At 41.0% G+C, this 18,683-nt stretch overlaps 1 protein-coding gene across 1 annotated transcript in view; it reads right to left on the minus strand.

Annotated features, from left to right (window-relative positions):
- Positions 1-279: 279 nt before the first annotated feature.
- Positions 280-18,683, minus strand: part of Dnaaf11 (dynein axonemal assembly factor 11) — a 133,794-nt gene continuing 115,390 nt past the window's right edge. Inside the window, exons 11-12 of the mRNA XM_052161563.1 lie at positions 12,127-12,218; positions 280-457 (exon numbers count right to left, since the gene is read on the minus strand). Coding sequence (XP_052017523.1) covers positions 280-457; positions 12,127-12,218 — 270 coding nt within the window. The remainder of the gene's footprint in view (positions 458-12,126; positions 12,219-18,683) is intronic.

An 18,683-nucleotide genomic window follows, 5' to 3' on the forward strand; every position in this document is an offset into this window, starting at 1 on the left:
TTCTGGAATGCTGGTTCTGCCTAGACAACCCCAGGTGTTCAGCTAAGATAAGGATCAGTAGATCCTCACGACCAGCCTTGTGTGAAGGAGAGGGTGGTTCAGCTGTTAACCGAAAGGTCAGTGGATTCTCAAGGTGAGAGCTGTTGAATGTCTGGTTTCCCACAGTTTGGTCTCCCACAATAATGAACTATGTTTACCCCATGAATGACACATATCCACTGTCAACACCAAGCAAAATGGGTCAGTGGGTCACAGTCAATGACAACACAACCTCATGTTTCAAATTAGTGGAGGCACTTCTGGGTTATCCTCAAAATCGGGATCTTCTTCACTGGGTTCAGCTCCGGGTTGAGATTCCATTCTTTTGGGTTTGTGTTTTTTCTCTTGTACTATGGTAGACACATCGGGGCAGGAATGCTTAGTGGGATCCACTTCTAATCTTTCTATCCTCTTTCTTCTACAACAGAAAAAGACAAAAAAAAAAGGAATTAGTTTTATGGTGTTTAAAATTAAGCTTCAAAGAAATTAAACTCATGTATTCACTTACTCAGTGAATGCTTAGCATGGGCTGCCTATATGGTCTAGGGAGTGTTAAGAAACACAGTCCTTGGATTCAATAACTATAGTGAATTCTAGAAATAAGATTTTTACCGATAGAGAAAAGAAGTAGCAAACAGGGCTGTGCTACTATACAGACAGAAGGAGATGAGGAACTTGAGACGCTCTCTTAACCTAGGAAGTTAACAAGCTGAGTCACATGCCAGGATCGACAGAACTCTAGCCTAGCTGAAGCCCTAGGCTTTGTTACAATGGGGATATTTAGACAAGTTCAGGTCCCAGAGCTTCTGCTAGCCCAAGTCCTTGCTCCTACTGCCCATGCCCAGTACTCCTAGAGGTGGTATGACTGCAGATGACTAGCAAGAAACTTCATGGCCAAAAGCTCCCAGTGTTCAGAGGAACTGTGTGCAGGACATATATTGCTGTGCTCTGTTTTAACAGCAGTTTTTATTCATTGCACCTGGAATACAAACCAGTGACCTACACATTTCTAACCTTCCCCAGTGATTCTCCTAGTACCCCAACATATGCACCATTCATTTATTCACTTAACAGACATATGTCAAATGCCTCTATAATTCTGGAACTACAGTAGAAACCGAGGACACCTTGCTCTGTAAAATGACACATTGTTGGTCATAGTACAGTATAATGCAAGAACATGGAATTTAGTAAAGCATCGTGGAATTCTATCATACTGCTCTGTTTTCATAGAATGCTGGCATCCTCAAGACTGAGATTTTGCATTTTTAAATTTTGCTCTTTAGCATACAGTTATATGTGAATAAATGATTATTCTGAAAGTGAAAAAGTATTATCCTTCTTTAGAGAAATACTGGATTGTATGGAAGAAATTGTCTCTGGTTTTTGTAGGTGTTACAAAGTGACATCCTTAGGTGAAATGTGTCCTGCAGATACTGTATGTTGGGATGTGAAAAATCTGTTCTCTTGGGAAAATAGTGCTTAAAATCCCCTACTCATTCCTGGACTCTGCTCAGCCCTTCAGGACATTTGAATTAATTCCTCTCAGTGTTTTGAGCAATACCCCTGGACTTGTTGAGGGAGAATACCAAGTGCATAAAATCTACAAAATATACATTCTGTAGTCCAGCCTGTGGACTGTAAATAAACACTGTATGCTAGAGAGGGGAAACAAGGCAAGAATGGACTGTGCCTTTGCTGAAGAAGTGGCCTGGGTAGTGTCTGAATAAGGGGAAACAGTGCTCAGATAAGCAGGGATTGTAGAAGGAGGAGACCTGGCCACACCTTCCCCTTAGAACTAACTATAGGTAAGAAGACCTGCAAGACTGGGCTGGCTTCCCTCCATCTTTTTAACAACATGAAGCTTCCTTGAAAGGCAGGATATATACTGTGCCAGCAGCATGTACAAGCAGCACACTGTGTGCTTTCCTCCTGGGAGGAGAATTTTAGCATGTTCTAGACCCCTAGTGAAAAGTTCAAGCACAGTGGCTCTAATGAGCACCCATAATGCACCATGTCACGTGAATGTTTCACTCACTGCTGCAGAAATTAAGTATGCCGTGTCACCGCACAGGAGAGGACTCTTAAAAGCTTGCCCCTAGCTATCTTCAGACTTGCCTTTGGCTGATGCTGCTTTGTGAGTTTTTTTTTTCTGTAATAAATATTAGCCATGAGTATAAATGTTTTGAGTCTTGTACCCTTAAAAACCATGAGCCTGGGATCCTCATGGAGATTCCAGACACTGCCTTCTGATGCAGTCTTTGTTACTCCCATTGAGTCCTCAAATGACTGCCACTGCTACCTCCTTCTGATGCAGCAAGACAGGAGGATATCAGAGAAAGTCTCAGAGATAAACAATCAAGGCTGGGGAGCAAGTCCTGGTGTATAACATTAGCAATGCATATCTTGTCACTCAGAGGAAAGAAGGCACAGACAGCACAGCATCTAATCTCAGACTTTGCTTGTAAAGACTCCATTAAAAGGCCTCCATACTAAGTGAGGTAACCCAGTCTCAAAAGATCAATCATAGTATGCACTTGCTAATAAGTGATATTAGCCTGGAAAACTGGAATACCCAAAACATAATCCACACATCAAATGATGTCCAAGAAGAATGGAGGAGTGGCCCCTCGTTCTGGAAAGACTCAGTGTAGCAGTATAGGGCAAAACCAGAACAGGGAAGTGGGAAGGGGTAGATGGGAGAAAAGGGGGGGGAGGGAAGAGGGCTTATGGGACTTTCGGGGAATAGGGGGCCAGAAAAGGGGAAATCATTTGAAATATAAATAAAAAATATATCAAATAAAAAAAAGGCCTCTAGATCAGTGTTAGTCATCTCCTTGGTTTTTTAGTCATCTCTGGTTATACCCATGACTCATCTTTAAAGCTGGATTGATGACAACATATACTGAATACTGTCAAGACCAAATTAGCTCATAGATGTGAAGGAGATAAAGCACTACCAGAAACTCAGCAGACATTTAGTAAGGCTGGGGAACCTTGCAGGAAAGAGGGCAGTGGTCAAGGACATTAGGCCAAAGGTGAGGGTATGTCATTTAGTTCAGTGTGATTGTCATAACATTTCTTTCAGGTGCCTTGTGCTGTGGTCAGTACTCTTAAACTTAAAGGTAAAATATTATTGTGCCCCGAATCTAAGGAAGAAGGCACAGATAATGAACACTCAACTCTTGTGCCCCAGACAGGCTACTTGGCAAGAACTTTTGTCAAAGCACCTAGGAATAAATAGCAAATGGATAGACAGTGAGAGTTACGGAGGAAAGGGTATAATTGATGCTTTGTGAAATTAAGTTTTAGCAAACAAAGTAATGTGTTTCATTGTGACATTTTCAAATTATATATATATTGGATTGATTCTTGTCCAATCTCCAAATAGTCTTTCATTCTGCATCATGTCACATAACATTACTTTTTCCTACTTTCAGGTAGTACACACACAGTGCATGTAATATTTATCTTAGCCTGAATTATTTCTCTTAACATTATGATCTCCATTTTATGTATTTTCCTACACATGTTATAATTTCATGGCTTCATACAGGTAAAATTGAATGTACACACACACCATTTTTATTCATTCTTCTACTGACCTCTAGGCTAGATCCTCTCATTCTCTCATTGCTACGGTGAAGGGGATCTTGATCATCTATCCCACAAAATCGTACAATTGTCCACTATATTGATGACATGCTCATTGTACCAAGTAATCAGCAGGTCAAAACCACTCTGGACTTGTTGGTGGCAGATTTGCACATCGGAGGATAGTTAATCCAACCAAATTTTAAGGGCTTTCTACCTTAGTGAAAGTCTTAGGAGTCCATTGGTGTAGTGCATACAGATTTCTTCTTCTTCTTTCTTCTTCTTCTTCTTCTTCTTCTTCTTCTTCTTCTTCTTCTTCTTCTTCTTCTTCTTCTTCTTCTTCTTCTTTTAGATATGAAATATTTTGACTGAGTTTTTATTTTATTTTATTAGATATTTGCTTTATTTACATTTCAAATGGCATCCCCTTTCCTTGTTATCCCTCCAAAAATCCCCTATCCCATCCCCCCTCCCCCTGCTTAACAACCTCCCTCCTACTTTCCTGACCTGGCATTCCCTTACCCTGGGGCATCAAGCCTTCACAGGACAGATATATTCTTCTAAGGTGAAGGATAAGTTATTGCTCCTAGCAATCTCACTACCAAGAAAGAAGAACAATGTGGACCTATTGGATTCTTGGGAAAATACATTCCTCATTTGGGCTTGTTACTCCATCCCATATACCAAGTAACTCAGAAAGTGACTTTGTGTGGGACCTGGAATAGAAGTCTCTTCAACTAGTCCAGGCTGCTGTGCAAGCTGCTCTACCACTTGGGCCATATGATTGAGCACACCCAGTGGTACTCAGTATGTGAGGTGTCAGATAAGGATACTGCTTGGAGTCTTTGGAAGGCCCTAAAGGTGAATCACAAAGGAAACCTTTAGTGTTTTTGAGCAAAACTTTACCATCATATGCAGACAATTATTCTCTTCACTGAGGGAAATTATTCACACTAAGGGAAACTGTTTCAGTGTGGCCCAGGAGGGCTGAAATGTTTATCATGAGCTGTCAAATTGACAACACCTTGTGTTTTTAAAACCTAAGTCTGGAATTTAGGTGATAGACAGCACATACTGGCATGTTCTGAGCCACCTGTCCTGAAGAATGTACGATGGACAAGTACATCTTTGGCCTCTGAGAAGGCAGTGGAATATAAGGCAGACTGGCTTAACATCTTACCTAAGTCTAGTGAGACTGAGCACAGACACACACACACACACACACACACACACACACACACAGAGAGAGAGAGAGAGAGAGAGAGAGAGAGAGAGAGAGAGAGAGAGAGAATCATATTTACTATAGAGTTAAAAAAGTAACAAGAGAAGTCTAGAATTCCCTGGGAGGTAGTCCTACAGAGTTTATGAAGCTGCCCAAGATTATATAAACTCACCTATGTGTCAGTTCATCTTGTAGCTTGTAAAGTACCCCAGAAATCTGCTTTCTTCGATTTTATAACCCAGGGAATACAACCTAATCAGCCTAAGCATTGAATAACACAGTATTTGTGAAGAGTGAAACAGACCCTGTTATAGTACACTCAGCTTCCTCTTATCACAATGTATTTATCGTATCTTCAATGTTTTCTCAGTTATTCTTGACAATTGCCAGCAAAAAAAGAGGGAGAATGGAATTGGTTGAAGACACCATGCAGTGTCTTGCATGGAGCAGCTCACAATACAAGATAGGAATTTGGGACAGGGAAGATGACGGCTCAGTCACTAGAGTGCCTTCGTCACAAGCATGAGGACTTGAGGATTCTATCAACCAGAATCCATAAAAACTAGCCTGTCATGGCATGATGTGTTTGTGATCCTAGAACTCTGGAGGCAGAGATGGGATGATCCCTAGGTCTTGCTGGACAGTCAATCAACCCAAATTGCCAAGTTCTAGGTTCCATGAAAGACTATCTCAAGTTAAAACAAGTAAACAAACAAATCAAATGGAGTAAAAATGATGAACACACCAGACACAAACCTCCATCTGCCAAATGCACATATACATCCACACCACATACATTCATGCACAGACACACACACACACACACAGAGAGAGAGAGAGAGAGAGAGAGAGAGAGAGAGAGAGAGAGAGAAGAGAGAGAGAGAAAGAGAGAGAGAAGCACTCTAGTAAAGAGAGTAGTTTGCACTAAAACAGGACTAGTAAGCAGAAATTAAAACAGAAACAAAACAAGAAGCAATCAGCTATTAGAATATAAAGGTGTGCATTATATACCCACTACTATATTTAAACTGCCTTGAACTGCATAATAAGACACAGGCTTCCCTTTGAGGTAGGAAGTAAGATAAAGATGCTTGACTTCACTTACTGTATTAATTACTTTGTGTAGCTATGACCCATTTTAAAAAGAGAAAAAGGAAAAAGAAAAAAAGAAAAGCTGTCAGAAAAGCTCAGTTACTGGTGGTAAGAACACATGGCAGAGGCACGGCAGTATCAGGAGGGACCAGAAAGCAGAGTGAATGAAATACAAACTAGGAGCTAGGCAGAACCTCCAAAGGTCTCCCCTAGTGACCTGCTTCTTTCAGCTCAACCCACCACTGTCTAAAGTCGTACAGCCTCATAAAATAGTGCCACCCACTGAGGAACAAGAGTTGACAATATGAGCCTAGGGACTTGAGACATGGTGGCTCACCAGTTATAGCACTTGATCCTTTTCCAGAGGACTTTTGTTCAGTTTCCAGAAATCATGTGGTAGCTTATAACTGTCCTGACTTACAATTCTAGAGGAATCCCCATCTGGCTTCTGTTGACAACTGATATGCAAACAATGTACTTAAAGTCGTTCAGGAAAAGCACTCACACAAATAAATAAAAGTAAATCTTTAACCAGTATGAACCTGTAAAAGACATGACAAATTCTAAACATATTTCACACCTGGTACCCCAAAAGCCCATAAGATACAAGCTTCATCTCAAAAAGCAAAATGCACTTAGTCAAACATCAAGAGTCTCCAGTTGCCCAGTGTAGTGATTTGTGCCTGTAACCTCAACAAGGTCTGCGTAGAATAAAGCATGTATTCAAGGATTAGCAGGACAAATTAGTGAGAAACACACTAAAAGTAAAAAGTAGAGCTGTGATGTAGCTCAGTGATAGTCTAGAATGTGAAAGGCCCTGGATTCAATCACAGAAATCTTAACAGTTTCAGTAATACCCACAAACCTAAGTTCATGGAGCTTACACTCCACTGATACTCAAGGAGATATCTTAGTTGTGAGTCCCTATAAAATCAAAAATAGCATTAGAGTCTTTGACTATACAGTAGCATAGAGCAAAAGTTCCATCCCCAAAGGGAAGAATTCATCTATGGAAATGGGACCAAAGCAAGACTGAAACCCAACAGAAGAGCAAGAATTAAATCTTAGAGTTCCACGATTGGCATTCATCATGTGACTGCCAAGGGACTGCACAGCTCTTAACACTTGGCCTCTCTTGATGGTTCCCATGGTCATGGCAATTCAGATTTTACTCTCATAGCTTTATACCTAGATCCTTTAAGGACTTCCTGCATGAAATCTGATGCTGCTAACACACTGCACAGCCATCACAGACTTTTCTCTGTAAACTTGGTGGAAGCTTTCACAACTCCCCAAATCTCTCCTCCTACATGTGACCAGAACCAGAACAACACAACAATACCACATTTAGCCACATTACAGCCTCATCTGTAATGACATTCCTCTGGATTATGTAGAACCAGAGAATCAGGGGATGGTATAGGGAGCAGGCCTGGAGCAAGAATAAGTTGAGGCATGTTCAAACTCTGGAAATCTTGACCTGAAATTGCCAGGCTTGTGTTTCCTGCTGCACATAGTTCTGTGTCGCCACCTTTGCCTTACTGAAGGAAGTCACATTGCCTGGTAGCCTTTTCTCTTATAAGGTCATGCCCAAGACCACCTGGAATTCCTCCTTTTGCAAATAAGGTATCCTTAGCACTCTGGCCCCAGTCAATAATATGCATAAATCCCAATTTCCCCAACTCACCCCGTAGACATGCAGATAGACTTTGTTCCCCCATTAGAGTGAGATGTCTCTTGCTTTAACTATGTTTAGGTATGGGCCTTGAATTCCTGCCATTTCCAAGACTTTCAGCATGAAAGGATGCTGAATAAAAGTAAACCTGTTGCTCCTTAAGTTGCTTTTGTCGAACATTTTGCCACATCAATTAGAAAAGTTAATGAACATATACAGGCCTCTAGTTTAGTTTCTAATATAATTCTTGTTCCACCTAAAGCATCATAAACATATTCTTCATTGTGCTCATTTCTAGTGTGTTCTGGCATTTCTAAATCCAAACATAATCACCTACTAATGCCTGCTTTTCCATAATCCAGGGCTTTTCAAGTCCATGTTTCCAAACTCCTCCAAATGTCTCCCACAGATTGGTTCAAAGGCCATGGATCCACATAGCCAGGTTTTGTCATAACAAACCCCTTCCTGGTACAAATTTCTGTATGAATGCTATGAACTAGGTACCTAATAGAAACAACATAAAGGGACAAGGGTTTGTATTTGTTCATAGTTTCACTCTACCATGATTAAGAATACATGGTGATGAAGATTAGGTCATGGTCACAGGATATGTGACAGAGGATGCTTATATCGCAGAGCAGAAATCAGAGGATGAAAGAAGCTGGTGACAGGCATTACCCCTAGAGACTTACCTCTGCCAATGAGGCCCTACCTCCTGAAAGTTCCACAGCCTCTAACACCCCTCCAAAGTACCAACAGCTACAGATCACACTGAATCTCAAGAGACATTTTAGATAAAGATCATTAACTCTCCTTATTTAATACTGTAGTGTACTACATAGCAAAGCATGAAAAGAGACATCATGAGATGAAATTTGTGAAGAAATAAACACTCTTTGAAGATATGGGAAATCTAAAAGGAACACACAGATAGTGAAAGACTGAGATACTGAGAAGTATTAGTAACATTGTTGAGTGATACTAACAGTACAATAGCATGACCATAGTAAATGTCACTGAGCTCCACAGTTTCAAAAGGTTAGTTTAAGATTGAGAATATTTTTCCACAAAAGAGAAATTTTCAGTGCTGCCAAGCAGAAATAGATAATAGGATATATTTATGATAGTATATGAAAATTATAACCCTAAAATTAATAAAGCACAAATATGCTTCTTGAAAAATTATAAAAAATTGGAGACATCAAATGAGACTGCAAAAATGCTAATTCAAGGCTAATTAAACTCCTTAATTGATTTGTATGTACAATTCTAAATATAACCTCTAAAGTGTGGGGGTGGGGAGGGATAGAGGAGAAGAGCCAGAAATAGAGAAAGATAGAGATAGAGATACAGAGAGAATAAGCATGTGCCATAGTTTCAACCCTTAATGTCCTGTGCTGGGAGCTGCTGACAGTTTCTGAGGTCATGCAGCATTCTGACTTTAAAAAGGAATGCAGGAATGCTGGACTCATCTTTGAATTTAATCCTTCTGAGATCAAATAAGTAGAGTCTAAACTTGTCTAGCCTCCTGATTTGGTGGTGTGATTTTTCCTTACACATGTACCCCAGATGCAAAGTCACACACCTGGAATGCCTTGGCAAGACTTTGAACTTCCAAAGCCGTGAGCTGCACAAAGCTCATCTGTTTATAGTTAGCCTGTGTCTGGCTTTTCAATGTAGTGATGATAAATGGGCTGATATGGTTTGCATGTGGAATCAGAAATGTTGATTCTAAAATGAGTGTAGGCATACAAAGACACAAGAAGAGCCAAACTGCTCTTCAAGAATGTAAGAAGACTGCCTAAATGTTACAAAACCTTTTTATACTGCTATGCAAGTTAAGGAGGGGAGCAGGTACAATCCAGAAACAGAATCAAGATCTGCATATTCAGATGCATGTTTTGTGTGTGACATAGGGGCCTTGATCTCCAACTTTTTGAGACATTGAGACTGGAAAACATACTTTAAACAAAACTCAATTACTGATAGAGCACACCTGTACACAAAAGGCAAGATTGCAAAGCTCTAGAACATGAGGGCAGGATAAGATTCCTAGAATAAGGCAAAGAAAGCATCAACCATAAAGCCATTATAAATTTCAACTCAAGATCTTATGTTCACTAGTAAACAGAGCTGGAAGGCTAATCACTAAAGGTAATGGGTCTGGATTGATTGACTTGAACTTGTTTTGTGATCTAGGGTGAATTCAACTTTGCGTCTCAGTGAGAGAAGCTTTTTTTGTGCAGTGCTATTTTGATTATGAAAGATTGTTTTGTTCAGGGTCTTAGCACCTGCACTCATAAAGACCTCCACCTTGGAGGAACCTGTGCAATTTCCTCTGCATCACAGTGTTAAGAGCCATGTGTGCTCACCAGGTGTTCCCCTCCAGCCATGATGGACAAATCCAACACCTCTTCTCCCCGACCTGCTCTATCTACACAGCTTGAGTAGCAGACTGCTCCAGTTAGGAGAAAGTGGAAGTCTCCTCCTGCCCTCCCAGGTTTCTGCTGCATTGGTGACCGTCTTCTCTAAAGGCCAACAACCTGGTCAACCTCAATTCCCATGTGCACCTGTAATTGACTGCTGTTTACTTAACAGAGGCATCAGAAGAACTCCACAGCTGGGACCCTCTCAAAAGCTGTAAAGTAATATGCACTGGTGTCCATGGGCAGGGGTCGAATCCTGGGGAAGGCAGATTGGAGGTCTTTGAGGACTTAGTTTCTTCTCAGCATATACCTGCAGTCTTTATTTCAGCAGTCTTACACTTCAGCATCTCAGCTGGGATTGGTCAACGCCATTTGCTCATAGAGATTCTGTCCACTGTGGTTATGGAAGTCCAGTCAGAGGCAATGCACACAAAGAAGAGCTAAAGTGTATATTGAAGTTTGTCAGTGAGGAAAGATCTACAAACAATTTCTACATGAGCTCTGGATGTGGGGTTGTGAGATGAGCTTACTCCACAATGAAAGTAAGAAACACCTTGTAGAAGTACTTTGCTAAGACATCTCCAACTGCCAACAAATCATGGTAATGATAGTCTTCCTGGGCTCTCATAAACACCTCGCAGTGCTTTGCCTTCCTATCCCACCATAGCTTCCCAATTAGTTCAGATTGTTTACATGGCTTGAGAGTGTTGGCGTTGATTATAATTAATATTCATATAAGTCATGGTACCCTAGAGCTGTTATATTTAGTAAAAACAGCCAGCTTGAGAATTATGAATGGCTGTCCAAGGTTTAAAACACAGAACCAGTTTTGAGTAGAAACTAAATTCCATATATGTTGCTCAAGCAAATCCAATATTTAAAAATCACTACACAACCTCCATAGTTGTCTTTGGTTAGAACAAATAGCTGAGGCTTTATGATGCAAAGCACAAACACAGTTCTTGTGGAGGTATTTTTTTATGATGTAATTCAGCAGATACATTTGGAGCACAGAGATAAGTTTGCCTCAGTCCAAAATAGATTTTACCATCTGGATGTTAAGAGTCTGGAACTCAAGAGAAGTAGGATAGCTCAAGGAACTGAAGTTTAACTCCAGAGCCCGGGAACCAGGAACGCTTTGGACAAAGTGCCTTTCATGCTGGAGTGTTGAGGGGAGATGAGCTTTGTCCTGAAGCTTTTTTTTTTACACTTTATTTTATTTTTTTTATTAGATATATTCTTTATTTACATCTCAAATGATTTCCCCTTTCCTGGTTCCCCCTCCCTGAAAGTCCCATAAGCCCTCTCCCCTCCCCCTGTTCCCCAATCAACCCCCTGTAGCTTCCCTGTCCTGGTATTCCCCTACACTGTTGCACTGAGCATTTCCAGGAACAGGGGTCTCTCTTTCCTTCTTCTTGGGCATCATTTGATACGTGAATTGTGTCTTGGGTATTCCAAGCTTCTAAGACACGATTCACATATTAAATGATGTCCTGAAGCTTTCCAGGACATTGGAAGAGAGGATTCTAACACTGTGGAATACTGGGAATGGGTGAGTTTTCCTTTGAGAGAAGGTAGGTTCTGCTGGAAAATGAATTTAGACAGAGGCCTAAAGATGACCTCAGTGCCTCAAGACACTGCAGAGAGGACAGTAGTCATAGAGGATTCTATCTAGAGACCCCAGAAGCTTGGGTGACAAGAGAATCATACATGGATGTAGCAAGAACCATGTTATGAACTAAACTGTGTCAACAGGCTATGCTCAAATCACTATTGGAAGAGGGGCTTGAATAGATTAATGAGGGTTCATAGCAATTTTCAGCAATGTCAGCAGTCATGGAATATATTGTTGGCCTTATTACTGTTTACAAAAGCAGTTGCACCCACATGAACACAGACTGAGGTTTTGAGATCAACAGTCTTGAAAGTCTAGGGACTTGAAACAAACAGGAACATGAATGGTCTGAAGCATTTTCAAGCATTAAACTTTTACGCCACCCAGAAATCTGCATCTTCACAAGCATGTCATAATGAAGAGAACAATGTTATATAGATAAAGACAGTTGGGAACATCATACCTGGGGTTTGATGGGGTTTGCTCCCTGCTTCTATCCGAGGTGGTTTTCACAGACATGGGTGTGCGCTGACCTCCTGTGATCATTTCTCCTACCTAAAATAAAAATATGACACGTGTAGAGTGCTATGTTCTTTCAGGATATGTTCTTAAAAAAACAAGCATCAAGGGTCTATGTGTAATTTTTTAAGCTATAAAGCACCTAAATTTTTCTCTCTACGTATTCCATGAAAGTCTGAATTTAAGCCTCTTAAACACAACAGTTTTGCAAAACCTCAAGCTAATGAAAGATTGCCAAACCCAAGCAAGCAGATTTGGTGAATCAGTTTATTCCCAAATTATTTTATGTGAGAGCCAACAACATGCCAACCGATTAAGGGAAGTGTTGAGGCCAGGATGCTGATTTGAGCAGACTCTTGTCTGGGTGTTGTTCCAACATGCTGTACAGAAAACACCCTAGGATGGAGTGTCATCACCCTAATTCCAGTTAGACCTCTTGCTTTTGCTTTGGAATTAGGAAGGCAACAAACTGTGCTCATAGGTCATTTCTGGGTCTGAAAATTCTATAATTCTATTATTTCTTTTACACTAGGTAAGTTCAGTGTTAGGCATGTTCAGATCTCAATAAACAAATCCATCCAACAAAGACTGTTTGAAGGCAAAGAGAGGTCATCTAATCTGTGTCCTCAATAAGTGCCTAAGCTATCTCAGTGGAGGAGGAAGCGGACCCACTGCTCTGTATCAGATCCCAGCTGTGCAAAAAGCCTAAACTTACTCTTACTATCTTTGCTGTATGCTTTACTTATGATTTCCTTCATCCCTGAGCAGCATTCCTGAGATGGATTATTTGCAGGTGGATCGAGGCCTTTACATCTCCCTTGTTGTATTACTTCAGTCTGGTAAACAATTCAGGGTCATTTGCCCTTTTCATCCAAGTGTCATGCAGGCCTATCTCCTTTCACTCACTCTCATCATCTCCTTTTTGACAGAAAGAAGACTCATTCTGGGACACACCCACCCAGGAGGCCCGGGAGGAAGTCATCATTTTGAAAGCTGACATCTACCTGCCTCCCCTTGCTCTGCTGTCTAGATTTGGTGTGTCATACAGTGTGACACCCACGGTCCTAAAATTCTTAGACTTGGACTCAGAGGTTTTGTCACCACCTGGGTCACCTGCTGGCTCAACCAAGCACGCTGGACTCACATTTGCATTTGGGAAAGGAGTTGGTGGCCCTGTTCAGCCACAATCCTAAGTTTGTCCACCTGGATGCATAACCATATTCATACATAGGAAAACACTTTTTTGCCATTTGCCTAAGGATTTGGTTTGCACTCTCCACTGAGCTCAGGAACAGTGGTGGGCCAGGCCTTAGTGAAGCCTGTGGCGTTGCCAAGCTTTTCTCATCTCCCACATCTCTCTCACTCCTGGTGCCTTCTCTCCCTCTTCAGGAGCCGATCAGTGGATGTGTCTTGATATTCTGCATAATCATCTACATCTTGAAACCTGCTTTTTGGAGTACAGTGGCACCTTAGCACCTTTTATTTTTAAAATACTTCAATCATTTGAGGTGGCATTACTGTGAGTTTACATGCATTAAAACATCAGACTTAAAAATAAAATATCAGCTTTGTTGTGGGGTGTGTGTGCAAATTTTATATGCCTTCCCGTTGTAAACACACTAGCAAGAACGAGAACCTATGCATAATTAGAGTCTTAAAATGCTGGCTTCTAACACTGTTATTTGTCACATATTAGGCACACAGATTCTCTGTTTTTGTGGAAATGCAAATAGAGTCACAGATTTGGAACTTTTCTTCACAGAGAATTTGCTGTGCACCAGAATCTAAATCTTATTTTTAAAAGATATTTTTGGCACAGTTTGTTTCAGAGGCAATTTTAAGTTTAAAAGTTAGAGGGAATCAAGGCATCAGCCATGAGTAAAACAATACGGACACTGGGAGTGTTAACATCTGTTAACTGGGGGTCTCTCATCCCCAATACTCACATTAAGCACAGGGAGACCCTGTCTGGTAGGGTATAGACTCAAAGGACCAGGGTACTGTCATTCATTTTCCCATGGTCCTATAGCTTGGGGCCGTGCTTCCTCTGGTTGGCAACGCGCATTGAGCAGTGTCTCATTCTTTTGTCCCATGTATGTTCAGGAATGACTAATGGAAAAGTTGTAAGGTCCGAAATATGTTCAATAAATTAGATAATGTGAGACTACCAGTTTCCTGAGCCCACTGAAAGAAATGCAATCAACTCCCTGAAAATTCCACTCTAGGACAGGCGCAGAGGTCCAAATTAACATCTTAATGCTGATACGTTGCTTTAACTGTTGCAGGCTTGCTCTGGGGAGCTGGGACAGAACACGGATGCAGAGACATGGCTCCGTTTCCACAGAATACTCAAACCCCACAGCAGGCTTTTCTGAGCACTGCTTCTCCTACCTTCGCTTGGTTAGCAGCCTGAGTTGGGGTCTCCTTACCTCCTCGAGCAATAGCCTGAAATCAGATCTTCTATATGGATGCTAATAAAGTGCACATTTATGCTTTACTAATAGTAAACGATACTCATTCTGAGACTCTGGCTGCAAAGCAGCTGCAAAAGAGAAACTAAGCTCTTGATTCCCCTCCCTGCCCCACCTTTTTTTTTTTTTTTTTTTTACCCCCAGAAACATAGGAACTGCCTGCTTAGGAGAGTAATTTAATATGATTCAAATCAATAGTAACTTAGATGAATCTAGATAAATAAGCATGGACAATTATTGCTTTAGTTGAAAACTTGCTTGTAAATTAAAATAATACCGCTGGGAAGAAATGAAAACAGAAGACTATTTACTGAGGAAAGTCCACAACAATCTGTGGTTAAACACATTAATCATAAACTCTGAGTCACCCAGAGTGCATCAGTGCCGCTTTAAGGGAAAAAAAATCATAGCACTTGGAGTGCTATCATAGCACTAAGCACACGCAAGCCCAGATTTGAATTCTCTGCTTCATTCTCCCATCATGTCTTCCATCCTCCCTCACAAAGAGCTACTTTCTTCATTTATTGAGCCTCACAAAAAGCACCACACTGGGGAGGGGAAGAGGGATACTTCCCAGAAATCTTTAACCAGTTTTACCAGTGAACAAACCACTGATGCTAACTGACCTCAAATTGACCCAGAAGACAAAAAGCATTGCAAACATCACTGTTAAGCAATATCCAAAGATCATCCTTAACACTTATGGTGGATATCCATGTGATAAGATTGCTTTCAACGTCTGCTTTTGCTGCTTCCAGCAAATGATTATCACAGCATGCTTGTATTATTCTGGGTCAGGAGCATAGGAGAGTTCATAACTCAGGATTATAGTTATGCCTGGGCTTAGGCTATAAAAGTTGATTACTTGGGAAATCCAAGGTAAACATGGTAGGTTGCTACATGGTTCTCTAAAGGGCAGGTTAAACAAATAGGCTAAGTACACAGTAGGATGGCAGTCTTAAGTCTTAGGTGACCTTAAGGTCTATTATTAATTCAGCTATCAAGTCCTGAAAAATGCCAGTCTCTTAGATAGTAAGAGATTGGTTTATCATAACACATTGCCACAGTAATTAATTATTTGCTGTTTCTTACAAATTTGACTCTGCTTCTTACATAGGATGCGCACAAAAATGACAATAAATTTCTCTTGGAAACTTCCCTTTTTCCCACAGTTCTAAAGGTTACTTCCATTAGGTTTGCTTAATAAAACGTGTGGTGAGCACCTACTATGGGTTAAGCATTAAGGGAGAGATAGAAACCGGAAGATTAGAAATACCATCTTGTCATTTCACAAGGGAAAAGGAGACAAGCAACTGGAATACCTGGGTGGGTGTAACTGAAAGACAGCCGTATGGCCAGGGCTCTAAGGAAGCCTATTAAAGGACATGGTATTTCATACTGGAAAGAACACATATATTTTCCAGAACAGAAATAGAGAATGTTCTGGGAAAGAAAAAAGCAGGGCAAAGGCAGTAAGCACATTAGTCACATGGGGCCAGGCTGGTCACTCCTGTGGACGAGGCTGGAGACCTGGCAGCACACTTGCTGTATCCCAGTGAGGTGTTCAGACTTCTCACTTGAGGTGACAGAAGCTTTGAGGAAATGTACATGCTTGTTCATGTCAGCTCATGAGGAATATTTAAACTTACTCATTCACTTAGGCAAAGTGTGTGATAGCAAGAAGAACACCTGTAAATCCTCATCAATTTAGCCTGCTTTGTAAGATAACAGTGTATGTGAATATTACATTTCCTCACAGAGTTCACTGTCTCTCAGTTTTAACTTTTATCTCTCTTAAAACTTGGTAAATCAAAATGACTCTGAGATTCCATCTTACACCTATCAGAATGGCTGAGATCAAAATCTCAAGGGACAGCACACACATGCCTATGGGAAGGAAACATTCCTCCATTGATGGTGGGATTGCAAACTTGTACAACCACTTTGAAAAGCAATTTGGTGGTTTCTCAGAAAAATGAGAATAATTCTACCTCAAGACCCAGCTCTACCACACCATGCTCCACAGAACCACAAGAACACCTGCTCAACTGTGTTCATAGCAATTTTATTTGTAATTGCCAAAAACTGGAAACAACTTAGATGTCCCTCAACAGAAAGAATGGATAAAGAAAATGTGGTACATTTACACAATGGAATATTACTAGGCCTTTAAAAACAATGACATCATGAAATTTGTAGGCAAATGGATTGAACTAGGAAAGGTCATCCTGAGTAAGTTAATTCCAGAAAGACAATCATGGGGTGTACCCACTTATAAGTTGATATTAGCTATAAAGTACAAGATAACCATGCTACAATCCACAGACCCAAAAGAGCTAAGTAACAGGAAGGGCCTGTGAGGACACCTGAATCTCTATGAGTAGGGGAAATAGAATAGACACTGGGATGGATGGATGGAGCGAACTGCATTGGGGAGGCGATAAGAAGGAGTAGGATAGATCTTGTGGCGGGAGGATGGAGGGAGAAAGTACTATGAGAGAGTACTAGAATCTATGGGCAGCATCTCAGGGAAGAGCTAGAAACCTAGGACAATGGACACTCCCAAGAATCTATGAGGGTGACCTTAGCTAAGACTCCTAGCAATGAAGCATATGGAACTTGAACTGACATCTCCAGTAACCAGAAAAATTTCCAATGTAGGGATGGGGACACTAACACAGCCAAAGAATCTTTGACCCACAATTGTCCTGCCTACAAGATATGCAGGCATAAAAATGTATCAGAAATAGAGGAAATGGCTGACCAATGGCTAGCCCAGCTTGAGACCAATCCCATGGGAGAGAGCCCATCCCTGACACAATTAATGATATTATGCTATACCTGCAGAGAGGTGCCTAGCATACCTGTTATCTGAGAGACGTCACCCAACAACAGATGGAAACAGATGTAAAGACGCACAACAAAACATTAGGCTGAGCTTGGGAAATCCTGTTAGAGAGTGGGAGGAAAGATTGAAGGAGCCAGAGAGGTCAAGGACACTATAAGAAAACCCTACAGAATCAACTAACTAACTAACTAACTAACTAACTAACTAACTAACTAACCTGGGTCCATAGAGCCCCACAGAGACTAAAGAGACAAACAAACAGACAGTGAGCATGAGACTCATCCAGGCCCTCTGCAGATGGGTAATAGTTGTGCATCTTTGTCGCCATTTAGGACCCCCTAACAGCAGGAGCAGCACACTGTCTTTGACCCTGCTGCCTGCTTTTGAATCTCTTTCCTTAACTGGACTGCCTTGTCTACTGGGCTCAGTAGAAGACAGGGCTAGTCCTACTGCAAATTGATATGTCAAGGTGCATGGTTCTCCATGAGAGGACTCTCCTTTTCTTAGGAGCAAGGAAGGAGGTGGGGTGAGAGGGGGGACTGGAGGAGAGGAGGGAGAGGAAGCTTCGGTTGAGAAATAAAGAAAATTAATTAATTAATTAATTAATTAATTAAACATATTTTTTAAATGAAAAGTTTACTTGAAGCCTTTCAATATGCTTCCAAGTGCTTGCTGGTCTCCATCTTTTAATTTGTTTTCTCCTACAGGCAGCCCCATACACTAGACCAGTGCATATGCTCTATGCTGTTATAACTACTGCCCTTGCTGGTTCTGTATGAGATGCTAACTGGCCTGCCCTGTGCTTCTCAGACCTTTAGGTACTATTAGAACAAAGTTCAATACTTTCACACGAGTCTACAGATAGTAGCCTGGGAATCCAGTCTTTCAGCAGATGTTTTCTAGCTGATTCTTGGATTCTGACAAGTTTTGACTTTGTACTGACTGATTACAGAGCATTAAGGTTTTTTGGGTTGTTGTTGTTGATGGTGGTGGTGGTATGTATGTGTGGTGTGTGTGTGTGTGTGTGTGTTTACATGTATGGTATGAGGGTGAACCCCAGCTTTGTACATGCAGAGCAGATGCTCTAATACTGAACTGTGACTCATCTCTGTATACTTCTCTATATGTAATTCATTTAGAGAATCCATATTTAAGGAAGGTTGACAACATTCCAGGAATTGA

The sequence above is a fragment of the Apodemus sylvaticus genome, chromosome 17 (genome assembly GCF_947179515.1).
Source record: "Apodemus sylvaticus chromosome 17, mApoSyl1.1, whole genome shotgun sequence".
NCBI lineage: Eukaryota > Metazoa > Chordata > Mammalia > Rodentia > Muridae > Apodemus > Apodemus sylvaticus.